Source organism: Mytilus trossulus, chromosome 8 (genome assembly GCF_036588685.1).
Source record: "Mytilus trossulus isolate FHL-02 chromosome 8, PNRI_Mtr1.1.1.hap1, whole genome shotgun sequence".
NCBI lineage: Eukaryota > Metazoa > Mollusca > Bivalvia > Mytilida > Mytilidae > Mytilus > Mytilus trossulus.
The window spans coordinates 13,228,430-13,256,163 of NC_086380.1; the positions used below are offsets into that span (position 1 = coordinate 13,228,430).

A 27,734-nucleotide genomic window follows, 5' to 3' on the forward strand; every position below is an offset into this window, starting at 1 on the left:
CAATCATAATGCGGTGTACCGGGCTTTTGGGAAATCGTTATTTTCTAGTTTTTCATACGTAAATTTATCATTTTGTAATGTGTTTAAACGTTTTTCAATTATATGCATATTATGATTGTTGTTTGTCTAGAAATTGTTGGGTTTTTCGGGGTTTTTTTTAAATTTTTGCGTAATTTGTATTGAGTAAAATCAGAGACATATATACACATATGTGTATATATGTCTCTGGTAAAATGTTGTGTGAGGTCGTCCGAGTGTAAGAGCTTACGTACATGTGTCATATTTCTACATAATAATCCCTGAATATGTTTTTCGTGTACTTTTACCTGGTTTTATCTATTCGATCGATAATTTAAAAGGGTCAAATTTACATTTAACATATTAAAAATTGAAATGAGATAGGTAGACGGACGCATCACATGATAATAAAATGGCAGCTGTTGACAGGAATACATGTAGTTAAATATGTCAACATAAAATATGTCAACATGGGCTGCTGTTTCTCCTCCGAGGTAAGATTCGAGATATTCTGATACACAGAACAACTATTTAAAAAATGTTAGGGAATATTAGAAAATATTGCAAAGTTCAGAAACTATATACATGTATACACAACTTTATTCATTTAATCGAGTACATATTTATAACCAGTTTATTGCCGGTAAGAATGTTTACTTGCAATATTTAAAGATCTTTAAAGAAATTTAACAATTTTTGTAGAAATTGTCTTATAATTTTACAATAATCGTAATGTAGTTTATTATCGTTAAAATCTGGGACTATTATACTACGATAGTAAATAGTCCCAGTTAAAATGCTGAATATATGATCATTAGTAAACAAGTACATTTACTGGTACAGTAAACATGTTAATGATGCGGCTAAATATTCTCTGCTTTGATTCAAGTATACATGTATCAAATGTTTTTTTAGGAAAACAAATATAAAGTACATGTTGAAAAATGCAATTTCCATATACTCTAAAGTCCATTGATTGAATAATATAAAGTGCCCAATTACTATCATCGTAAAGCTATCGTGAAAGTCATGTTGTCTGAAACCTACAACGGTCTCTATGCATTGGTTAATAACTGAAAAGTAAAACAACTAAAATACCGAACTCCGAGGAAAATCCAAAACGGAAAGTCCATAACCAAATAGCAAAATTTAATATGTAGAGATTCATTTCCTTTGATACCGTTTCGATTCTCAACTTTTTCATTAAAAGTAGGGATTTTTTTCCTTTAATTTTTTGTCGTTTTAATGAATGGTAGAGATGATCCGCTGGAAACAAGTTACTTTTTTCGAGCTTAAAATATATGATAAGGATTTGAAATTGAAAAGAAGTAAAATTAAATCATAAAGGTTGCTGATTAATTTAAAAGTTACTTAAACTAATTTTTCACAATGCCATTTTAATACCCACAGGCACATGCCTCGGAGTTCTTTTATATAGATTTGTTTTCTGAAACAAGTGCCTGTGATAATACCACAGTCAGAAATACATAAGATATTTGTCAAATCTATTGCCTATGGTTACGTATTTTGTACATCCCATCTTTACGTGTGAAATATCTAGTTCTCACTTTCATAACACGTATGAATTATGAAAACTTAGGATACGGAAACTTTATAAAGTTACACAATAGAAGATAAAACTAACTTCCGGTCTTCCGTTTGTTTAAATCAGTAGTTATGGACAATTTGACATTGTCTGTGAAATGAGGAAGTTAATAATACATTGTTTTTCAATTAAATATTATAAATGTATATCAATATCTTAGCGGTATATAAAGTTAAAGTTCTTATGAAAAGAATTATATTCAAAATAAAATACCATAATTCGGAAAGTGTCAGTATCTTTGCACGTTGACGAACAACTTTTCTACAATAACTCGCTTTTTCATGTGAACATTGTTCAATAAATTTACTCTATGTAACCACATATAAACCAAAAGATTTACCCTTGGCAGAAAACGTTGGATATATCACGCCGATTCTAATTATTTGGGCAGAAACGGGAAAAAAATTATTTTGGCTTGCCCTAACCGTCACATAATACACCCATCAGCTCAAATCAGTTAAATCTGTATATCAGTTTAATCTATTTATTCCAGAATGGTTTGGAACCATCCTCTACGTCAAGTTTATTGAGTGGTCCACAACGTAAATATGTTGACAATACAGGGCCTCCTTCGTCAGCTAGACAATATCGGCCTCCTGATAGAAAAGACAGTAAGTAGTGTTTATTTAAAGCAGTACATGTATATATTTGTTACGGGTTACCTTCAGTGGATCCAGAAATGTTCACAAGTGGGGGCCAACTGACTGCCAAAGAGGCGGGCGTGCTCTGTTCGTACTTTAGTAATTCCCAATATAATCAACTAAATTTAACCCAGAAAAGAAGGGGGTGGACCCCCGGACCTCCTCTTAATCCGCCTCTGAACTTTATATATTTATTCAAATTAAAGCAGTTAATGAATTGTTAAATCGCATGCAATCTTTTTGTAGCAGGATTTTAATACGACAATATTTGCATTATTCATGTTGCATTCGGTAGTGAGTTAAATATATACGATATAAGTCCTTCTTGATTTAAACCATAAGATTAGTTTTTGAAGAAATACAACGATTTCAACACACAAACATTGGAGTCACCTGTTATTATTCTGATCCCGAGGTGCTGATGCTTGGCGTATATTTATTGTCTATAAAATGAGAACTTGACTTCTTTGTTGTTGAACAGAGCAGCTTGTGATTAGAAACAATATATTCAAAGTGATCAATCAGTCATTCAATACATCAGCTAGCAGGGGCAGACAATCAATAAAGTGTTTACAGTTTGAACGACTGATATGTAAACTTGTACTGCAATAAATAAAAGCAACACATAATTTTTCTCTCAATTATTTTCTAATTTTGTTTATTTACGACAGCAATTCCGGGAGATGACGATGGTCTGGTCGTATCAAAAATGAAACCAATTGTCATCCAATCAATGAACAAGACATTCCAAGTAAGTCAGATGTTTATAATTTTATAATGATGGTAAAGAAGAGGATATTAAATAATGATATACAATCACTACAAGCACATAAAACTAAGGAACTATCCAATTGTTGTGCGTCAACCTCTCAACTTCTATTGAGAATCTCTTGTCTATAACTTCAGATCTGTATTGTGTGAGTCTATGGTAACTTTCGAGTTAACAAATGTCTTTTTAAGTCTCCGGTTACTTCAAAATCAGACCTGTGTTTGAGAGTGTCTGGACACTTCGAATTAAGACCTGTCTTTGTGATTCTCTGGTAACTTCATATTTAGACCTGTCTTTGAGAGTCTTTGGTTAATTGCAAGTTGGAGCTGTCTTGAGGAGGCTCTTGTAACTTCAAAATTAGACCTGTCTTTGAGGGTTTATGGTTACTTCGAATTCAATCTTGTCTTTGAGAGTTTATGGTTACTTCGAATTTAGATAGGTATTTGTGAGTATCTGGTAACTTCGAATTTATACCTTATGTCAACTTCGAATTTAGGCCTGTACTTGAGAGTCACTGGTAACTTGAACTTTAAACCTGACTGTCTTTGTGGGTCTTTGGCAACTTCGAATGTAGACCTGTATTTGAAAGTCTTTGGTAACTTCGAGTTTATACCTGTCTTTGAGAGTTTCTGGTTACTTCGAATTGAAACCTGTCTTTAAGAGTCTATAGTTACTTAGACATTAGACCTCATGGTAACTTGGAATTAAGACTTGTACTTGAGAGTCTGGTTACTTGGACTTTAGACCTGTCTTTGTTAGTCTTTGGTTTCTTCGAATTCAAACTGGTCTTTGTGAGTCTATGGTTACTCAGAATTAAGAGCTGTCTTTGAGAGTCTGTAGTTACGTATAATTTAAACATGTCTTTCAGAGTCTATGGTTATTTCGAATTTAAATCTGTCTCTGTGAGTCTCTTGTAACTTAGAATTTCGACATGTCTTTTTGAGTCTAGGGTTACTCGGAATTTATAGCTGCCTTTAAGAGTATACGGTTACTTTGAATTTAGAGGAAAAGAGGGACGTAAGATACCAGAGGAGGGATATCCAAACACATAGATTGAAAACAAACTGACAACGCCTAGGCTAAAAATAAAAAGACAGACAAATAATAGTACAGAAGATACAACATAGAAAACTACAGACTATACAACACGAACCTCACAAAGACTATGGGTGATCTCAGATGCGCCGGAAGGATAAGCAGTTTCTGCTTCGCATGTTACACCCGTCGGTTTGCTTATGTTATTACAAATCCGATAAATAGTCCAATTCGGTAGGTCAAATTCGTGAAACGGGAAGGGTACTATTGTAGTTACGACATAAATCATATATCCAATATCATCTGTGAAACGGTTATTCCATAACGGTCAACTAACTCATTATGACGTCCGAACAATTTACGAAGGGGTGATTTCAATTTCACCATTTGGAGTTCTTTAATTTACCGTTTACAAAATATTTGAAATACTAAGGCTTTTCTACCCCAGGCATAGATAACCTAAGCTGTATTTAGCAACACTTTTAGGAATTTTGGTCCTCAAAGCTCTTCAACTTCGTACTTTATTTGGCCTTATTAACCTTTTTTGATTCGAGCGTCACTGATGAGTCTTTTGTAGACGAAACGCGCGTCTGGCGTATATACAAAATTTAGTCCTGGTATCTATGATGAGTTTATTTATAGCTTCCTTGTGAGCAGCAATTCTCTATCAAGGAACTCATAATAGGAAAAACAAGCCCGGGAATATCGAATCAATTTGGAGATATATACTCAGTATGCAGGCGCTGTTGGAATGTTGCTACATACAAATGGAAAGTTCACAATAGTGAAACTGAAATTATCTCTTTTGTCGTAAACTTGTGTTTCCAACCGACCCTCGTTGTCAATTATTATATGTAAGTCAAGATATGAGACAGACTTAACTGTATCTGTAGTATCCTTTAGAGCTGTCTTTGAGAGTCTCTGGTAACCTCGAATTTAGACCTGTCTTTGAGAGTCTATGGTTACTTCGAATTTAGATATGTCTATGAGAGTCTATGGTCACTTCGAATTCAAACTTGTCTTTTAGAGTCTATGGTTACTTCGGATCCAAACTTGTCTTTGAGAGTCTATGGTTACTTCGGATTCAGACTTGTCTTTGAGAGTCTATGGTTACTTCGGATTCAAACTTGTCTCTAAGAGTCTATGGTTACTTGCAATTAAGAACTGTCTTTGAGAGTTAATGGTTATTTCGAATTCAAACTTGTCTTTGAGAGTCTATGGTTACTTCGGATCCAAACTTGTCTTTGAGAGTCTATGGTTACTTCGGATTCAGACTTGTCTTTGAGAGTCTATGGTTACTTCGGATTCAAACTTGTCTCTGAGAGTCTATGGTTACTTGCAATTAAGAACTGTCTTTGAGAGTTAATGGTTATTTCGAATTTAGACCTGTCTTTGAGAGTCTGTGGTTTCTTTGAATTCAAACATGACTTTGAGAGTCTCTGGTATGTTCGAATAGAGAGCGGTCTTTGAGAGTCTATGGTAACTTTGAATTTTAATATGTGAAAGTCTATGGTCACTTAGAATTTAGATCGGTCTTTGATAGTCTCTAGTAAATTCGAATTCAGAGCTGTATTTGAGAGTCTATTTAATTTCAAATATAACGTCTGTTTTGTGAGTCTCTGTTTACTTCAAATTAAGATCAGTCTTTGAGAATCCTTGTTAACTTCGAATTATAACATCTGTCTTTGAGGGTTTACGGTATCATAGAATTTAAATCGGTCTTTGTGAGTCTTCGGTTACTTCACATTTAGATCCGTCTTTGAGAATCTATGTTAACTTCGAATTATAAGATATGTCTTTAAGAGTCTCTGGTTACTTCGATTGCAGGTCTGTCTGTGAGGGTTTATGGTTACTTCAAATTTAGATCTATCTTTGTGTGTCTCTGGTTACTTGAAATTATAAGATCTATCTTTGGGAGTCTTTGAACACTTCGATTTTTAACCAGTCTTTGAGTCTCTTATTACTTGGAATTCAGAATTGTCTATGAAAATCGTTGGTAACTTCTAATTTTGACTTGTCTTCACTTTTATAAACTTAATTTTTCATTTCATGCAACTAAATTTATTGACATTGTTTATTTTAAAAAAAATACCTACATACGAATGAGCAAGTTGTATTGGTTTAAGATAATAACCACATGCTATTTAAGTATAAATTTCAACTCTGTATTATTTCATTACTAAAGTTTCATTTGTTTACCATCATTGTTTTTTAAATCACAAAGCAAAAACAAAATGATAGTTGTTGCATGAAAGGATTTACTGTCATTATCACACAATATTTGATGATTATTTTGTATGTATAATACATTATGTAGCATAGACATAGCAATCAATGGTGACCTTTTTATGATTAACAAAATGAATTGTATATTTTATTTCATTGATCCATTACATTTCTGATTTTGTAACGTTTGATATATACTGAATGTAATTCCTTTGACAGGACCATGAGAAATTATATAATGATATATCAAAGAGTTACCAGGACATGTTAAATGAACTGCACTGTTTTAAATCAGCATTTGACAAAGAAACTTCAGGAATTCCAGAGATGACGAAGTGTGTTCGAATATTAGTTCATAGATGTGGTTAGTATTTTTTATGCAGCACTCTATAGCCTATACCTACGGTTTTATAATCTATATGTACAAAGGTCTAGGTGGGCTCTACTGTCTAAAAATATGCAATAAAAAAAAAGAATAGAAAATATTGTACAGAGAATTAGAAAACAGAAAACTGGTCCAAATAAATGACAACATCATAACAATTCACATAAATAAAAATGAAAAATACTGATGTGATTTTAAAATCTATAGCTAAGACTAAGTTAACTGCAAATACAATTTTGAATTGTATCAATAAGTGGTAAAAAAGGTTTATAAAATTGAGAAAGGAAATGGTGAATATGTCAAAGCGACAACCACCCGACCATAGAGCAAACAACAGCCGAAGGCAACCAATGGTTCTTCAATGTAGCGAGAATTCCCGCACCCGTAGGTGTCCTTCAGCTGGCCCCTAAAATATGCATAATAGTACAGTGATAATGGACGTCATACTAAACTCCGAATTATACACAAGAAACTAAAATTTAAAATCATACAAGACTAACAAAGGCCAGAGGCTCCTGACTTGGGACAGGCGCAAAATTGCGGCGGGGTTAAACATGTTTATGAGATCTCAACCCTCCCCCTATACCTCTAGCCAATGTAGAAAAGTAAAAGAATAACAATACGCACATTAAAATTCAGTTCAAGAGAAGTCCGAGTCCGATGTCAAAAGATGTAACAAAAGAAAATAAATAAAATGACAATAATACATAAATAACAACAGACTACTAGCAGTTAACTGACATGCCAGCTCCAGACCTCAATTAAACTGATTGAAAGATTATGTCTTCATCATATGAATATCAGGTACAATCCCTCCCGTTAGGGGTTTAGTATCATACTATCATAAATATATTTTTCAGCGTTTCGCAGTATAGCGGAAAAATACTGTCTTAAAGTTTCTATAATATTTTGTATGGGTCAATGATGTATGATTCGATAGGTCAGGTGACCTAATGTTTTGTTATGTTAATTTGTTTTTCGCGGGTTCGTGAAAAAATTGTCTAGGTGGTCATTCTAGCCGTAGACATCGTATAGTTAAAACTTCCTTTTTTGAATAAAAAATTGTGTTTTTATGTAATCATGATCATGATGGAGTACGGCATCATTACCCAGAAACGGTTCTTGCATTGCTCCGTGCGCAGGTTTCCAAACTTTTTAAGTTGGTTTTTCCTGGGCGGCGAGTGTCTGTTTATGACGGGTATTCATAATACGATATTTATCATTTGAATGTTATTGGAAGTTAATAGATATTTATTACTATTGTTGCCGGAAGTATATTTTTTGGTTCACAAAGTTTTGTGTTAAATTACTTAGTATAAATACTATTATATATGATGTATGCATATGTTTATATGAGATTATTGTATTGTACTGAATTGCAAATTTGATTAAATGCTGGCTCCAGTCTGTCTGCACGGCAAAATGCATATTTTAGTTGAGTCTAATTTAGTGGCCAAAATTATTGTGTAGTTAGGACAATATACGAGAAGAACATAACACGTGTCATGCCAACAACTGTTTTTTTAGAAATAAATGTGTTTAGTTCCGATGCAAAGACCCTACCAGTGAATCAATGTTAAAGCCAAAATATGCAATCTTTAATGACCTGACAACAGTATCGTAACTATATCCCCTTGTAATATGTCTATTTAAAGGTTTTGTTAGTTTCTGAGGAGAATACTGACATTTTTGTGCTTTATAAAGAATATTTCCATAAAATTTTGGATGTGAAATACCTGAACGTATAAGATGTCTGCATGTTGAGTTATATTTACGAATTATTTCCTTATACCGGTGATAAAATTTAGTAAATGTTTTGACCAGTTTGTGATATCGAAAACCCTGGTGTAATAATTATGTATATTTCTTTTCTTCATATAATCTCCCATTATACACAGACACCATTCTTGTGAGTGTTAATTAGTTCAAGCATCTTAAACTATGCACAAAGAGAATTTAGTTTGAATTCGCTAAAAGACCCACAAGAAATTAATTCCCACAAATGTCAGGGCAAGGAACTTTGTTAACTGATGTCATGATAGCTTAAGGAGTTGTACAGTAATAATTGCTATACAAATCCTTGGACAACCTAATTGTTTTATTTTCTCATTTGGAGAATTAATCTTTTATATATTCACAAATTTTAAATTCAGGCAAATTTAAATCTTGTCATAGGTATTAACAATGTTAGACTGAATGCTGCCCTGTAGATGTCTCTTGGTAGTTTGTGTCATTAGGTTGCCTTCTAATTGAATATAATCTACATATCTGTCTGACTACTTATATCTTTAGTCCAAATTAATATCTAATTTGATTAAGTTTTATGTTCAATTATCTAACACTGTTAATTTTCTCTGTTCAGGTCAAACATCTCTAGAAGTAGAAAGACGAAAAAACTGTGTACAGGTTGTATTTTCTGAACAGATGTTAATGAAAAATTCGGTCAAAGACCCACAAGACATAATAACCTCGCTCAAGCACTTCAACGCAATGAATAAACATTTAGAAAAAGTCCTAGAACGTTCTCATAGTATCCAGAACTCTATCAACATTTTATTAAAAGATGAAGAATCTATTCAACGGCAAGTAACAAAGGAATGTCTACCAGCTGATGAAGGGCCTGGTGCTATGTATAATGTGAAAGAAAACATGAGAACGTTAGAACAAATGCTGAGGAATATTGATGTCATCAAAGAGAAATCAGAAGCGAAATTAAAAGATGTTATAGAATCATCAAAAGGATTTTTTGAAAATGCTGAATGATGTAAAATGTACAATAGACATGTATTTCTGTGATCTGTAATATCAAATGTACAATTGACATGTATTACTGTAATCTGTGATATCAAATGTACAATTGACATGTATTACTGTAATCTGTGATGTAAAATGTACAGTTGACATGTATTACTGTAATCTGCAATATCAAATTGTTTTATTCTTAAATTGCTATGATTTTGGATTTGTATTTTATCACTTTTATCATATTTTACAATTAAAAAGAAATATTAAATCTATGTCTGTTTACACAAATGCAAAAATTATTCCAAAAACATGCTGCGTTTTTTTTAATTTCTACTCACAAGATTTAGATGTCTACTATGACTCTTGTTTTCTTTTGTTCAAAAAATAATTTGCTTCTAATTAAAAATTGTTAACTATATTTATAATCATATATTTCCAACTTGTTACAAACTTTACTTCTTTAAACCTTTTTATTATGGTATGATCTATGGGTCTTTCAAAATTGGTTTGACTAAAATTGTCATTATTACTGTATATTGTTGTAAATTGTGCTAAATTCTTTGGAAGAATATCATGTCATTATTTTCAGTGGAAATAATCAATTTACACCTTCTATGTTCACCAAAATAAAACAAACAAAAAAGAAACAAAATATCCAACATTTGCAGGTACATAAATGTCTGAAAAAAATGTGAAATATATGGTCAACAACATTCCAGAAGCAAATTTTAATATCTTTCTGAATATTTAGTTAACTAGAATTTTACTGTGCGTATTGTTATTTGTTTACATTTCTACATTTGCTAGAGGTATAGGGAGAGAGGTAAGATGTAAAAAAAAACACCATGTTTAACCCCACCACAATTTTGCGCCTGTTCCAAGTCAGGAGCCTCTGGCCTTGGTTAGTCTTGTATGATTTTTAATTTCAGTTTATTGTGTATTATTCGGAGTTTAGGATGACGTCCATTATCACTGAACCAGTATAGATATTTGTTTAGGGGCCAGCTGAAGGACGCCTTCGTGTGCGGAGGGTTTCTCGCTACATTCAAGAACTATTGGTGACCTTCTGCTTTTGTCTGTTCTATGGTCGGGTTGTTGTCGCTTTGACACATTCCCCATTTCCATTCTCAATTTTATCACGTTGAAATCTGGATAGAGCAGGTCTGTTAGCTTTACTATGACACATAGTTACAAGATGTTAAAATATAAATATGGTAATTCTCTTACAATAAGATAAACAATGTTCAATTGCTACAGGCTGTGTTGACAACACAAACTGCTGTATATTTAACTTTTAATAATTACTTTTTTGGTCTTAAATATTTGGTTATTTTGAACAAAAGATATTCAAACTATTTTTATTTTTTTTAACAAACACAAAAAACAAAAAAGTAAAACAAAACAAAACAAAACGAAAATCAACTTAAAAGTTAGACTGTCTATGTACTCTTAATTGAAATATCAATTTTCTATTGGCATAAGTTTCTCTAAACATTTGCGTTTTTTTGAGAATTTGAAAAAACAAAATTGAATAGTTGTACTAAAAATGAAACAGGTTCAAAATTTGAAGTAATCAACCACTTGTTTTATGTAGGTCAATTTACTATTTCTTAAAATTTTTGCAAAAATAAAATACAAAGTAATATAAAGGCAAAAGGCCAAAATTATCTTCATCTGTTACTCCAATAGTCTCCATAATAATAGCTATATCTTTGGTTGTTGTAATTGGAACTCTTCGTCTTTGGTTGACAGTTAAGTATTTATTCATACGACCGCTTTATGTTTGGTGCGAGACGGGCAACACCTTGATCTGATAAACGAAAGCCGTTTTCCTCTTGGGTTGCCGTTGTCGCATAGAGAGACGGAATTGTATTTGATAAAATGATCCCTCACAAGGTTATTGACTACGTGTACTTGGTTGAAAAATAAAGGCAACAGTAGTATACTGCTGTTCGAAACTCATAAATCAATAGAAAAAAACAAAAGCAAATCTGGGTTACAAACAAAAACTGAGAGAAAGGCATTAGATATACGAGGAGAACAACGACACAACATTAAAATGTAACACACACAGAAACGAACTAAGCGTTAGACAAAATCTGATGAGAATAACAAATATAACATCCAAACTAACTACATGAATTTGGGATAGAAAAATATCCATACACGTCTTATAACAATGCGAATTCACACTCAAACACAGAAACGAACTATAATATTACAATATGACTTGGTACAGTACAAAAAAATCCAATAATATTAGGTGCTGGAGATGATTCCAATAACTGTATAGTCTTTGCCCTATCGTTTAATCGAAAAGCTCTGTATTTTGTTGTGAAGAAATTCTTGAATAAGAAATTTTTGGTTAGAAAGGCTTGTATTAGTGGTCCCACAATTATCACTGTAGGGTTTTGATTTATATCTGTTTTTGGTTTTGATTTATTCACCGTATCTTCTTGTTTTTTGGAATTGTCTCCACCTTATTTTTGGATTTATTCACATCATTAGCTTTTGATGTAGCAGCTATCTTTTGAGATTGTCATTCGAATCATAGCGTCTTTGTGGTAACAGTTGCATATTGATAGATATAATTTCGTCTAGTTGTTTGTCAGTGTTTTCTCTAAGTGCCTTCGCAGTCCAATCGTTGATTACCCTTGATGATATTACGAAGGTTATATTTAGTGGTCAATTTCGGCTTGACAATCGTTCTAATGTCTACTGAGTTTGACTCGAAGATTTGGATATCTTGTCTGAGATGAGCTATTTCAGATTTTGACATTTTTCTCTTTAATTTTGATCTTAAATGTTGTATGCTGTTGTCGACGGTTTCTGTCTTTACTTGTAAAACATCAATCATACTCTTTAATTTACCATTCTATGTTTCTAAAGTTGTTTGTCCCTTTGTGCTTAAATGTAATATTAATCTGTTTATTTTGAATTTCAGTCAAATACTTCTTTAGCATGATTGTTTTATCTTCTAGTTAAAGTTCTAGCTGTTGTGTGCATGAGTTTATAAATACAGTGAGCTGTTCATTGACATTTTTTATTTAGACTTTCAATTTTGTCAGGATAGAAATTTAGTCGGTTGACTGTACTGAAGTGTTTAATTTAGAGTCATTCACTTGTGTTGACTGTTCTAATGTTTTGAGTAATTGAGATTCCTTCCCATTTGTTGTTTCTGAAGATTTTTTTTTGTCAGGGTTTTTAACAATTTTGTTTTGTATTATTTTCAATTCAGTTTCCTCTTGGTCAACATTAACATTGTTATTTAGGTCATTTGTGTCCTTGTTTGAGAATTGTTGCTCGATTATCATTTTGTTGACACATTTGAGTAATAAAAGAAAATCATAAACTACAAATGACTGGTAAATATTTCTCTGTACTTGAATTATTGTGGTAGGATATATGGTGATGATAAACTGGATTAGATTTTTGTTTGCTGAGCTGTCCACGTGATCCCCATTCTTTGTCACTTCAGTCATCTCTGTTTTTTACATAAAACAATTTTTTTTCATATGGAAGTTTTGAGTTGTAATTAACTGGTTGGCCGCCAGGATGCAGTCTCTATTGGCAATTTTACATCATAGGAATTTTTAATGCCTAAGTAATCATAATGAAAAAAACACATTGCCCGAATCAAAGGGTGAACACGTTGTGTAGAGGTTTTTAAAAGCAACCATTTGATCAGCACTTTCATATATAGATGTGTCTTGTTGTTCAAATATACATTTTCTTGAACTTTCGTTCTGAACAGGAATTTAGAACTGATGGAACACATGATTTTGGATAGTTTACGTATGATTTTTCTTCATAATTCATCCGTTTTACATTTTTTGAATGCCATATTTGATGGTGCTTTTTTATTATTAGTCGTACAGTATCAAATTAATGTTGTTATAAGAATAGATATTATCGTCGTATTAACTTAAAATATGAACAGTTTGTCAGCTCAAACTTCAATAAATATTTGAGACGATTTGATATGGAAGTTAGAGGGGGGAGGTCTTAGGCTTCTGTTGATCTTATAAATCATTAGCGGGATTTCCACATGCCGCTATTTTCAATAGAAAGTTACTCACTGGATTAGTTGTACTTAACTCTATAATATGTTTTACTAGTATGCCCTTATAGGTGATCAATTAAATATAGTCTAATGCATTTTAAGGTTAACATTTCTTCCAAATATGTATTCTGTAATCTTGACCTGATTTTCAGTGTTCAAATTCAACGATTATCAAGTTGGCCTATCAATTATTGTGTTTGCGTCAAAATTTTAGTTACAATAAGTAATACGTAAATGTATAGTGTTGTAGCTTGTTAGAAATCATTTATGCTAGATATTTGATGAGACTACCATATTCAGATTTTCAATATTGTCTGAACAAATCAAATACATAAGATCGCGTAAGGGGTACCTGTCTGAAGAGTGTTAAGCATAAAGATTCATAGTTCAGTATTCGGCATTAGGTTATTATTAATTCTTCATTAGTAAAAGGCATATCGTGGTTGTTAATTCACTTCCATGGATCGTTGATTATTGCTAAGGTTTTTTTTTCGTCGTCATTAAATCAGATGTGCAGTCTCGTAAGTGATAAATCCCCTATATTTAGTTCATTCAATCTTTATAGTTTACACATGTTCATCGTTCTCAGTTTTAGAATTCTTTGATTCACATGAAGTGTTTGTTATATGGTTAATTTATCTGTTACAAATTTTATATTGTGTTACTTATATTAAGTTTATAATTTTAATTGTAAGGTTTGTATGATTCTACTGTTACACAATTAGTATTGCTACACACAGTCCTTAATAACAAAACAAAAAACTTTTATCATATTTCAAAGGTTTATTTTTATATTTTTCCATGAAAAACATTCGAAATGTACAAAAATACGCATCCTGTTTTAACATTGAGTGTTGTTTCACACAGTATGTGAACAACAAAATCATATTTCCAAGATTTAAATTTTATATTTTCCGGGAATAACATTTGAAATGTACAAAAATAAACATTATGTTTCAAATATACAAATACTTGTAATATAGTATATTAAAAGCAAGATAAAAAAGAAATAAACAAGCACTTAATGTGATTTTCTCAGGTTAAGAGTTTTGAACGTGGTTATAAAGCAGATCACCATAATTTTAACCTATATTATTGATTATTTACATACAATATGACCTAAATCATCAAGTAGAATATAGCCTACATATGAATATCTTTCGAATTCAGGAATATGGTCCGTGATATATTGAACTGATATATCATTTTATGGAGGTTTTTTGCGAAAAAATACCAGTTAGGGGACTTTGCAATTCGGCCCCAAGACTGGTATTTTAGTAAGAAATTCGAAAAATACTCTGGCTACCAACGAACCAAAATCTGGTATTCTTATATAAGGTGTATTTGTGTAAAATAACACTTATTGTTTGGACAGAAAAACTGTAAATTACCTTCTTGTTTACTCAGCTTGTTCCAAATTCTTGTACTAAAAATATATACCTTTTTTGGTATTGTACTTAACATAATTGGCAATATAGATGAAACGCAATAAAAGCAACAGGCTTATTTTTTTAAAAGTAGTTCAATATAGATTCTATCTGCTAAAATGCATATTTATAAATATTCTAATTGAGTTTAAAACCAAATACCTAAAGCAAGCTTTCATTTAAAAAAACTCATCATAGATATCAGGATTAAAACTGATTTCACTCCTGGTTTTAGTGGAGTTCGTGTTGTTTTTTAATTAGTATTTATAACTGTTGATGTAAATGTCCTTTGGTTTTTGTGAGTCTTTGTTTACTCCTTGGGTTTGATTGTTATTGTCTTACTTATAAATGACCTATGATTTTTGCCAGGAAACTTTAATTTCACATTGTGGTTAAAGTTTTAAAATTTTAATAACCTTCTTAAACTATCCTGGATTTCTACCAAACATTGACAGACCCTTGTTTATGATCTACATCTAAAGCTGGTTTCTACGAAAATATTTTAATAAAATCTTGTACATGTTTATTGGTCTTTTACTTATAAATGAACTTAGCCTTCTTCCACTTAACATTACATACAGTCTACAGTTAAAGTTTTAAAAACATTTATTAGATTCATAACATATCCTTGATTTTAACCAAACTTAAACAAAAGCTTCTAACAATCAAAAGATAGTATCAAGAGAAATATTTTTATTATTTTTTTCCTCATTTTTGTTGAGCTTGCGATTAATAACAAAAGAAGAGAAAATATAGAAATATATATAGATTACTAAAACTTCCAACATTTCCGGTATGACAAGTTTTATTATAATAGCTAAAATAAAACTATTATTAGTAATCTTTCTCTATATAAATATATACTTAAAATTGAATTCATCGTCCACACTAGTAGATATATAAATAAATTTAAATTTCGAAATGCTCTCAAAGTCCAAATATACATTTTCCTTATTAAAATTAAAATGATATGTTGAGCGGAAACATCACATGATAACAATATGACCACAATGGAAAGGAATACATGTAGTTTAAATATGTGAACATAAAATATGTCAACATGGGCTGCTGTTTCTCTTCCGAGGTAAGACTCTGTACATTCTGTTTTGCAGAATAACAATTAAAAAAGATATCAAGGTAAAATGGAAAATATTGCACAAGTTGGAGTTCAGAACATATGTTCACATTGGAATGACGACAGTCTGTTGAAAAACACGTCCTCTGAACGTCACAAATATGTTGTCAATCAAGAAATCAAGCATCTTAATAATGTCCGTTTCAAAACATTTGTGTTCGAAACAGAGTGATCCTTTACAGAGTAGGATTTATCACTCCCTAAGACAAAATACTTGTATCTTCGTTGACCATTCTTTTTCATGAAACAAACAATACCAACTCTTTCAATTTGTCTTTCATTTTGGAATGTGGAATACTTGTTTAAAGTTTAGAAAAGTCAACTATTACAAGATGAAAGAGAGTTTGATTGTATAACAGATCTTTGGAATTTTTAAGTATCCACATCTGATTCACGCAACCTTTGGTTGAAATTCCAAAGGAACATAGAACAGACCTATGATTATCCAGAATTTTCTCTTTGGTAATTGTCGTTAGGGTATATGTTGAGTTTCCAAGTGAATTTTTAATACCTAATTCGTTAATCAAGCAGTTAATGTAATGAATTTTACACACAACAACTATGTTGTTTGTGGCTTTATCAGGGGGGGCAACAACATATTTGTCACGTGGAAGGATAAGTATTCTTCAACATTTGGGTCTTTATAAATAAGCGTAGCATGGGCATTGATAGACCCATTCCGTTTCCTAGTTCGGATTTGTATCAACGTCAAATAGGGTATGATTATTCATAACACTAGACAATATATTGCTCCCTTCAGACAGGTTTTTCTAAAATGTATACCGTACGTATTGTATCACCATACTACATCCTTTCCAGACAATTTCAATGTGCCATACAATTATCACCTGTTCCGATGCAATGCATATCACCCTCTGTTCCATATTCCGATCAAACTGAAATTACGATGCCTATCCCGAACGTTACACCACAAATGATACACAGTAATATTAACGACTCAAACCACAGATTACAACGCAAAGAACATATAATGAAAAGTAAAATCACAAAATTACTGAACTCAGAGGAAAATCAAATCGGAAAGTCCATAATGAAATGGCAAAATCAAACGACAAAACACATAAAAAACGAATGGACAAGAACTGTCACATTCCTGACTTAGTACAGGCATTTTCAAATGTAGAAAATGGTGGATTAAACCTGGCTAACCCTTTCACTATGTTGACAGTCTCATCAAATTCCGTTATACTTACAATGATGCGTGAACTTAACAGACGTAATGAATAATATAGTCAAAATGTCAAAATGAATGACAAACTGTCTGAGTCTATACCTATAGTTTATATGGACTTTGATAATAAAGATATAAGTTTGAAAAATTTGAGAACCACATATCCAAAATGAGCAATGATAAATGATGTTAGAAATGTTTAGCAGAAACACTCACAAACAATAAGTCAGCAAGACAATCATCATCTTAACATAGAAGATAGAGTGAGGCATACTGATAGACCAAACAGACAATTGGAAAGTGAAAATTAAGAGTTGAAAAAGACATTTCTTGAAATCATTTACAAAATTGATTTTTGGTGTTATACGAAATCAAGATGGTTATGAGGAAAATACAGAAGAAGTATTAAGGTCTTTTATTTCGGAAAAAATAAAAATTCCTAAAGTTGGAGATATACAATTCCAAAATGTACACAGACTTGGTGAGCTGAAAGACGGTAAGGAATAAATCATTATAGCCCGTCTTACTAGTTTCAATGATCGTGAGCGTGTTAACAGAGAGGGTAAACTAAAGAACAAACCACAAATTTCGAATGAAAATGTTTGAAGAACAAAATTGAAAATAGAGTGTCATTATGTGATGAGTGTCAGTATCTTTTTTTATATGAACGTCACACTGATGAGTGTTATGAAGACGAAACGCGCATCTAGCGTACTAAATAATAATCCTGGTATCTTTGATAACTATTTGTTTGTTGTTTTATCACCAACATGATTACCAGTAAACGTTTGGTACATAGCGCCGATATCAATATATTTTGGCATAAACGAACAAATATATTCATATATTTTTCTCGACTCACCCTTAACACAACCAATTACACATCTATTCGAAATAATTAAATCTGTTAATCAGTAAGCCTGTTCATTTAATTTCAGAATGATTTGGAACCGTCTTCTTCATCAAAATTATTAAGTGATCAACAACGTAAATATGTTGATGGTTCAGGGCCTCCTTCATCAGCAAGATTACATCGGCCTCCTGACAGAAAAGACAGTGAGTAAACTAGATAGCTGAAGCCCGCCTTCGGGTACTGGATTTTCTCGCTGTGTTGAAGACCCATTGGTGGCCTTCTGTTGTTATCTGCTCTTTTGGTAGGGTTGTAGTCTCTTTTACATACTTCCCATTTTCATTATCAATTTTATATAATACATGTATTGTATTTGTTCATTATTCTTTTGAAAGACGAGTTTCTTAAATCAAGTATTTGAATCAATTGTTTGGTTGTTCTAAACTAGTTTTATGCATGTTGCATTTGGGTGGTAGGTTATATTTATACCGTAACAAAACCGGTATAACACGCATACGTCCTTGATGTTTTAAACTAAACAGAGTATATCAAAAGATTTATTTGACTTTGGATCTCAATAGACGAACATTTGATTACAATTACCGTGTGTGTGCACGATGTACATATATCTGAGTTTATGGTCTTACTTTTCTATTGTCTAAAAAATATGTAACGTGTATGTTCTGTAAACTAGCTGCGTATGGCTGATAACCATACATAGGACCTAATCTGACCAGTAAATTACATCAGAACACAGAAAACGAAAACTAAGGAAATTTAAACAGTTGAACCAAAAAAATTTAGTTGGAAATACTGTTCCAAAAAAATGATTGACTATAACGTCCCCTCCTTAACCCCCCCCCCACACACACACACACACACAAGTTCTGATAAATTTCTTGAAATTATTCTAAAACAATCGATTTGTTTATATTTATGACAGCAATTCCGGGAGATGATGATGGCTTGGTCGTATCTAAAATGAAACCAATCGTCATCCAATCAATGAACAAGGCGTTCCAAGTAAGTCAGATATTCGTGTTTATATATAGTAATGGAAAGAAAGGTGTACGACATTATAACACAAAAGCACTACACCATTCTTCATCCTCACAACTTTTTTTCAAGAGTCTTCGTTATCTTCGGATTTGTATTTGAGAGTCGCCAGTAACTTCGAATTCAGACTTGGTCTATATGAGTGTCTTGGAACTTCGAAGTGAAACTTGTCTATGAGATTATCGGGAAAATAATAACTTGTCCATTTGACCTACCGAATTAGACTATTTACCGGATTTGTAATCACATAAGCAACACGACGGGTGCCGCATGTGGAGCAGGATCTGCTTACCCTTCCGGAGCACCTGAGATCTCCCCTAGTTTTTGGTGGGGTTCGTGTTGTTTATTCTTTAGTTTTCTATGTTGTGTCATGTGTACTATTGTTTTTCTGTTTGTCTTTTTCATTTTTAGCCATGGCGTTGTCAGTTTGTTTTAGATTTACGAGTTTGACTGTCCCTTTGGTGTCTTTTGTCCCTCTTTTATTACCACTGGGTCGATGTCTCTGCTGGTGGACATTTTGTCCCCGAGGACATCATCCGCCCAGTAGCAAAACTACAATTGCATGAACTTACGAAGAACTAACAGGAAACTGGCTCGGACGTCGCCCAGTATAAAAAGGTCCGAAACAGACGTCACCATGGACACGGTGTCGTCTGATACGGCAGGTGTCCCCTCATCACCAGACATGACAAATAACCCAAACACGACTCATTCAGATCATCGTCATAGTGACAACAGCAATATTACACATATACAGCCTTGTTCAGTTCTCCTTAAAGACATTTTGGTTTTTGATGACACAGTACAACACTGTCGCATTTCAAAATGTGAGACCAAAGGCTGCAAAACTTGTGCTATTTTAATTACAGATGCTGAATTCACTAGCAATTTGACCAAGAAGTCATATTTTACCAGAAGTTACGATGATCTGAATTGTAAATCGATAAATGTCGTCTACGGATTAGAGTGCAACCTTTGCGGCTTGGTATACGTCGGTGAAACGAAAGGAAGGCTAAACAAACGTATGTGCGGTCATAGATCAGACATTAACCTCAATGCTAACGACATTCTATACCAGCATTTCAATCAGCCCGATCATTCCATCGTTTCTATGACAGTTCGAATTATTGAAAAAATATACCATAGCTCGAACAATCCTAATCTTTCAACGACTCTCCGTAGACAAAAAGAAGACTACTGGATTAGACAATTGGGAACTGCAACACCGTATGGCTGCAATGACAAAATTGATGGTATAGGTATTCTATCTAGTCCTTCGTGTAACTCGGTGAATGTGATGAATATTTTCAACTCGACTCCTCGATGTAGACGTAGTCATGGCCATCGTCATTATACATCACCCTCTCTGCATGATGTCTCTATTAATGACTTGCTGCCATGCATACAAAAACCGTTAGGTATTCATCACATTCGCACGAAACTTTATTAATTACCCCTTTCAAAACTTCATTCTCTGTTCAATTTATGTTTGGAATCCACTGTAACAAACCCTCATTCAAACCAATACAAACTACAAGCTATAATTTCGGATATTGCTAGTCACAGACTTTTCAAGCCAGTTCGCATTGGAAAAGATGAAAAAGAGAAAAGATCTTTTCTAAATCTTTCCTTTGCCAACAAAGGTCTCGATGGCGTCAACCTAGGCAATATCCTTCATCATAAATTAGTTCAATCGAAAATACCTCCTTATTTCAAAGACCAGTCTGTACCAATAATTTCTTATACCTATACCAAACCTATTGCAACTAAAATTTTCAATTACAAACGCGTTTTGCAGGATCTCGATATTGACGACTTCAAGTCTAAACCTCCTGATTGCACTTGTGCTAGTTCCCAATTCACATATAATCCTGCTGGACACGTTATTACCGGTGACCTTAACATTGTTAATAACACTTCTCTACGAAACGTGTTATCGAAAGGTCCGAAATATCGTGAGCCTAAATCCATCAATTGGAAACACAACTTTAAAATTTTGATGGATTCCGTCGAGGATTATGCCAGGCAATTGGCTAAGCGCGAGAAGGAAGACGTAGACACTCTATCCGAATGGATTAAGGCAGTGAGGTCGTTAATACAAATCAGAATTAAGAAACTGAATGGGTCCATCAATGCCCAGGCTACGTCAATCTTCAAAGATCCAAATGTTGCTAAACACCTATCTGACCTCCATGATGAATAGGTTGTTGTCCCCGCAGACAAAGCCCCAAATAACATCGTTTTTATCTGTAAAAGTCATTACATTAATTGCTTGATAAACGAATTAGGTATAGACAATTCACTTGGAAACCCAACATATACCCTCACGACACTTACCAAAGAGGAAATCCTGGATAATCATAGGTCTGTTCTTTGTTCCTTTGGTATTTCAACCACAGATGAAGAACTGGATCTTCCATCACTGTATTGAATACCTAAACTACATAAGTGTCCTTACAAACAACGGTATATTGCTGGGTCTTCCAAGTGCTCCACGAAACCCCTTTCTAAATTATTAACATCCATTTTATCAGCAATCAAAGACGGGCTTCAAAGTTATTGTGAAACTGCCTATTCTAGAGGTGGCGTGAATCAGATGTGGATGCTTAAAAATTCCAAAGATCTTTTAGAGTACATACAATCTAACTCTCTTTCATCTTGTAACAGTATTAAAACATTTGACTTTTCTACTCTTTATACAAGTATTCCACATTCCAAACTAAAAGACAAATTAAAAGAGTTGGTATTACTTTGCTTCATAAAAAAGAATGGCCAACGTAGATACAAGTATCTTGTCTTAGGGAGGGATAAATCATACTTTGTAAAGAACCATTCTGATTCAAACAAAAAATTCTCTGAAACCTATATTATCAAGATGCTTGATTTCTTGATTGACAACATATTTGTTACGTTCGGAGGACGTGTTTTTCAACAGACTGTCGGCATCCCAATGGGAACAAACTGTGCCCCTCTACTTGCTGACTTGTTTCTTTATTATTATGAGGCTGACTTCATGCAGGAACTTCTTAGGAAGAAAGATAAGAAGTTAGCAATATCCTTTAACTCTACTTTCCGCTATATAGATGACGTTCTTTCACTAAACAATTTAAAATTTGGTGACTTTGTGGATCGCATCTATCCCATCGAATTGGAGATAAAGGATACTACAGATACAGTTAAGTCGGCTTCATATCTTGACTTACATCTAGAAATTGACAATGAGGGTCGGTTGAAGACAAAACTTTACGACAAAAGAGATGATTTCAGCTTTCCAATTGTGAACTTTCCATTTCTAAGTAGCAACATTCCAGCAGCACCTGCATACGGGGTATATATGTCCCAATTGATACGATATTCCCGTGCTTGCATTTCCTATCATGATTTTCTTGATAGAGGGTAACTGCTCACAAGGAAGCTATTAAACCAAGAGTTCCAAATGGTGAAGTTGAAATCATCCCTTCGTAAATTTTACGGACGCCATCACGAGTTGGTTGACCGTTATGGAATAACCGTTTCACAAATGATATCGGATATGTTCCTTACGTCGTAACTACAATCCCCTTCCCTTTCATGAATTTGACCTACCGAATTAGACTATTTACCGGATTTGTAATCACATAAGCAACACGACGGGTGCCGCATGTGGAGCAGGATCTGCTTACCCTTCCGGAGCACCTGAGATCACCCCTAGTTTTTGGTGGGGTTCGTGTTGTTTATTCTTTAGTTTTCTATGTTGTGTCATGTTTACTATTGTTTTTCTGTTTGTCTTTTTTCATTTTTAGCCATGGCGTTGTCAGTTTGTTTTATATTTACGAGTTTGACTGTCCCTTTGGTGTCTTTCGTCCCTCTTTTAGTCTCTAGTTACTTCGAATTCACCTGTTTTGGATAACTGCAAATTATCAGAATTGATTTTAGAGTCCATGGTAACTTTGCGTTATGGCTTTTCTTTAAGAATCTCTGATCACTTCGAATTCAGAGAGCTACAGTTAATGTATGGTATGTCTTATTACTTACAAGAAACATGAGAGAAATGTGATTCCGTTCATAAAGTTAAATAAAAATAGTAACGAAAAACCAACATATGAATGAGAAAGTCGGATTGCTATGGTCCAAAGCAAAGTGCAGGCAATTTTTTTTAATAATGATCATTCAAAGACATGATAGATGTATGACTTCACCCAACCAACATATACCACCATGAAGGTTTATGTTTGACATGTATGCACTAAGGTCAGTTTGGAGATGCATAATAATACAAGGGACTAAAATTGTATAATCAAAGTACTTGTTAGCACTGAACGGTAAAGATTGCTTCAATTGATCAGTGGGAATTAAAATCATTCATTGCATTGGTTGGTGTTGATTCAACAGCAATTCTAGACTAGAAAGATAACTCCAATTTTTTCAAAGATGATTTTAACAATGACATCATTCAATTTTTTGGACTGATATCAGATTCCTGTACCTTGCAAAAGTTATATTTGATACTGAATTTGATTCCTTTGACAGGACCATGAGAAGTTATATGACGATATATCAAAGAGTTACCAGGACATGTTGAATGATCTGCATTCTTTTAAATCAGCATTTGATGAAGAATCTTCAGGAATTCTAGAAATGGCAGAATGTGTTCGAATATTAGTCCATAGATATGGTTAGTAATCTTAAAGGTTATTCAAATTAATGTGAACCAACCAATTCTCCAATCTTAATGAATGAAGGTCTAAATGAAGTTTACAGAATATAGAATAATAGGGAGAGGGGTAGAAAAATATACAAGAAACAAGAATGTGTCCACAGTACTCGGATGACCCACTAGCACTATCATTTTTTATGTTCAGTGGACTGTGCAATCGGGATTAAAATCTAATTTGGCATTTAAATTGAGAAAGATCATATCATAGGGATCATGTGTAATAATTTAAAAGTTTATTGGACCTCAACTTCATCAAAAACTACCTTGACCAAAAACTTTAACCTGAAATGGGATGAACAGACGCATACACGAATGAACGGACGCACAGACCAGAAAACATAATGCCCCTCTACTATTGTAGGTGAGGCATAACAAAAGAATAAAATAAAAATAGGAAATAATGCACAAAAAAAAGAAAATAGAGAAAAATGGACAAAAGAAAAAAAAGAAACAAAACCAGAGATTGACAATTTCGTATTGGCACAACTTTTTGGAATTTTGAATCCTCCATGCTCTTCAACTTTGTATTTGTTTGGCTTTATAACTATTTTGATATGGGTGTCACTGATGAGTCTTATGTAGACAAAACGCGCGTCTGGCGTACTAAATTTTAATCCTGGTACCTTTGATAACTATTTCATAACAAAATACCAAACTCTTATCAAAATTCAAAACAGAAAGTCCCTTTAACAAATGGCCACATCAAAAGCTCAAGCACATCAAACTAATGGAAAACAACTGTAAAAGTCAAATCAACTGAACTGCTAATTACATACTGATTTTACAAAAGTAGACGGACTTTACTACAAACTGCAACTTTGAATAGTTTCAATCACTGTTGAAAAAAGTTGATGTACATTTTCTTTGTATGCACTCCCTCTAAATAGGAAAAAGTAAAATCACAAAAATACTGAACTTGGAGGAAAATCAATTCGGAAAGTTCATAATCACATGGCAAAATTAAATAACAAAATGCATCAAAAACGAATGGACAAGAACTGTCATATTCCTGACTTGGTACTGGCATTTTCAAATGTAGAAAATGGTGGATTGAATCTGGTTCTATAGCGCTTACCCTCTCTTTTGAGTAATTAGTTAAAACGTCTTAAAACTATGTACACACGATATTTACAGTTTAAATACACTTAAAGACCCACAAGAAATTAATTCCCACATATTCATGGGCCTTTTACACGTAGGGAACATCCTCATCAGGTTGTCAATGACATCCCAATGGTTTTATTTTCGTATTTGGAGAATTAGATCTTTAAATTCAGTTTTATATATTCACAAACTTTGTCAGAAATATTTTAGAGAAATATTCATCTTGTATAGTCATACTTATAGTACAAATAAAACGCTATTTTGTTTAAGGTCAAACATCACTAGAAGTACGGAGAAGAAAGTACTGTGTACAGATTATATTTTCTGAAGAGACATTAATGAAAAATTCACTGAAAGACCCACAAGAAATCATATCCTCTCTCAAGCATTTCAACTCAATGAACAAACATTTAGAAATAGTCCTAAAGGATGCTCATAGTATCCAGAACTCTATCAGAATTTTATTAAAAGACAAAGAATCTATGAAACTACAAATAATTAAGGAAGATTTACCAGTAGATCAAGGACCTGGTGTTGTGTATAATGTTATAGAAAACATGAGAACATTAGAAAACATGCACAAGAATATTGATGTTATAAAAAAGAAATCAGAGGCACAATTAAAAGACGTTATTGAATCCTCAAAAGGTTTTTTTGAAAATGCTAAATGATACAATTTTCAAAATTTTAATGATATGAAAATCTATAAACTGTGATATCAAATAGTGTAAATTCAGATATTATATTTATAGCATTGTTTTTTTTATTGTTGCAAAAAATGCAACAGGGCTATAATTGCAGTTATTTATAATTCGCATTTGAAAATTTTTATATGAATCAACCAGGATTTTTTAAAATATCGCAAAATGACCAAATTGCAATAATAAATGCACGCAATATTTCTCACTTTAAAGTAGTGTTTTTATATTTCAATTTACGAACTTTAAAGTAAGTAAGAATTCAATCAAACTTCTCAATCGAAACATTTAATTAAAGATGAAAGTTCATTATCTAAAATTCAACTGAATCGTATCATTTAACATTTACTAAAATATTTTTTTTAAATTTTAATTGAGTACCACTGAACTGCAGGCTAGGTTCATTCTCCATTTTTTGTGACAGTACTCTTAAGATATTTTATTTTTTTCTAGAAAGTGAGGACTGAAAAATCTATTCAGTTTTAAATTTCCATTGATAAAGTTCCCAGATACAACTCTCATCACAGGGATAGGTGTACTTATAAAAATCAATATGATTGCTAAAAGCTGTAACATTCTGATATATTTGTAAATTTCATGTATGAATATGTTAACTACAAAATAAAACATTTTTAATTTCTTATATTTTTCACCTTTACAATGATTATGTTGGTACAAAAAAAAATGTTCAATGGCAGAATATACTAAATGTCACATTTTAAGTGTTCAGATACATTAACTTTTATTTAAGTGGATAATAACTCATCAATTGTGGTGCTCCTGTATTGGAGGAAGATTCTCAAAACAAACTTTTACAGACATAATGAAAACTGACGTTTCTCTCCTCAATCTCATGTATCCCCAGTCATTATATAAGGTGGCAGAAACCAGTTATTTTACAATAAATCTTTAGAATTTCATGGATTTATGATTTTATTTTCTTGAAAATTTATTCAAGCTTATATACAAATAAAATGTATGGTTTCAAGGAACCAAGATGTGTGCGTGCTTATGTAAATATATAGAAAACCTTTAAATGTGGGTGTCTGTCCAGCATGGAGATTTAAAAATTTATAAATGCATTGTAAATAAGGCAAAAAATGTGATGCTCTGATACCAATCTATTGCTCACCTGCAGAATCCTGCTAAAAGCCGACCAGAATTTTAGGCAAAATTCAAGAGATAAAGGATATTTAGTGAATTAGAGCCTTGTCCGAACCTATCCTTACCATCAAAATCTCAAGATATTTTTGTTTACAAAAAAATGAATATTTTCTCTACTTTGATTGGATGCCGTCAAGTGAGGAGACCACTATTTTGACATCTGATTGGACCCATGTGTGAAGGAAATCCCAAACCTGTGTATGCAACTACTTACTTGTGTAGTATACTAGCCTAGAATTTACATTCAATTATTTTTTTAGTCCACATGATGCAATTATATACCTCAATGCTTTACTATAACAAAATTTCTGCGTGGGACACATGTTCTGGTACACCAAAACTGGTACCTGCTACCTTTAACCACTCATTGAAAACAATTTATTTACATTTTTTTAGTCTGATTGAGTTCTTGAGTTATTAACCATTAAAAATACATGCATTTCATATGGTTACAGCACAAAAAAAAACATTTATAGGTTTTGTAAGACCAAATTTATTATAGCAATATTTGTGTCTTTTGCCGTCATACTGCTTTGAATGCCAAAAAATTAGAAAAAAATGATTGTGTTCATATTTAATAACTTTTATTGTGTCAGTTTTCTGGTACAGTGTACAAATTATCCAACAGTGTTTAAAACTACTTTAGTTTATTGTTTCATGCATGATATAAAACCACTTACAACTGATCTCAAGAAGTATTTTCCCATAGTTTGAGGTATGAAATAGTCTCAATTCTTGTCACTATCATTGTTCTATTGACTGCAGTGCTGAAAAAGGCTTAGTTATGAATAAACTAATATTTTTGGTACATATATTTCACTTTGTAGATCCATGATGCACTTAACTAAGTGTACATTTATTCGCAACCAGTCTCATATCTCTTCTCCACATGAGCTAGCTGTGTAGGCTGCATGTTGAAATTTT

General features: G+C 32.7%; 1 protein-coding gene across 2 annotated transcripts; it reads left to right on the forward strand.

Moving 5' to 3' along the window:
- The first annotated feature begins 257 nt into the window (after window positions 1–257).
- On the forward strand, window positions 258–25,901 carry LOC134728314 (uncharacterized). Of its 2 annotated transcripts, none has more exons than XM_063592887.1 (5): window positions 258–512; window positions 2,118–2,235; window positions 19,036–19,115; window positions 23,658–23,802; window positions 25,219–25,901. In XM_063592887.1, exons 1-5 carry the CDS (start codon window positions 420–422, stop codon window positions 25,617–25,619), a joined length of 837 nt encoding a protein of 278 aa, XP_063448957.1. In that variant the 5' UTR covers window positions 258–419; the 3' UTR covers window positions 25,620–25,901. The 2 variants fall into 2 exon arrangements, with proteins under 2 accessions (XP_063448957.1, XP_063448956.1); XM_063592886.1 differs by lacking the exons at window positions 19,036–19,115; window positions 23,658–23,802; window positions 25,219–25,901 and adding exons at window positions 2,937–3,016; window positions 6,515–6,659; window positions 9,043–9,622.
- The last annotated feature ends 1,833 nt before the right edge of the window (window positions 25,902–27,734 follow it).

Excerpts from the sequence above, each read along its gene's own strand:
- LOC134728314 (XM_063592887.1), top strand. The coding sequence starts at position 420 with ATGATAATAAAATGGCAGCTGTTGACAGGAATACATGTAGTTAAATAT. Across the intron at positions 2,236-19,035 it reads GCCTCCTGATAGAAAAGACA|CAATTCCGGGAGATGATGAT; the intron begins GTAAGTAGTGTT and ends TATTTATGACAG. Across the intron at positions 19,116-23,657 it reads CAATGAACAAGGCGTTCCAA|GACCATGAGAAGTTATATGA; the intron begins GTAAGTCAGATA and ends TTCCTTTGACAG.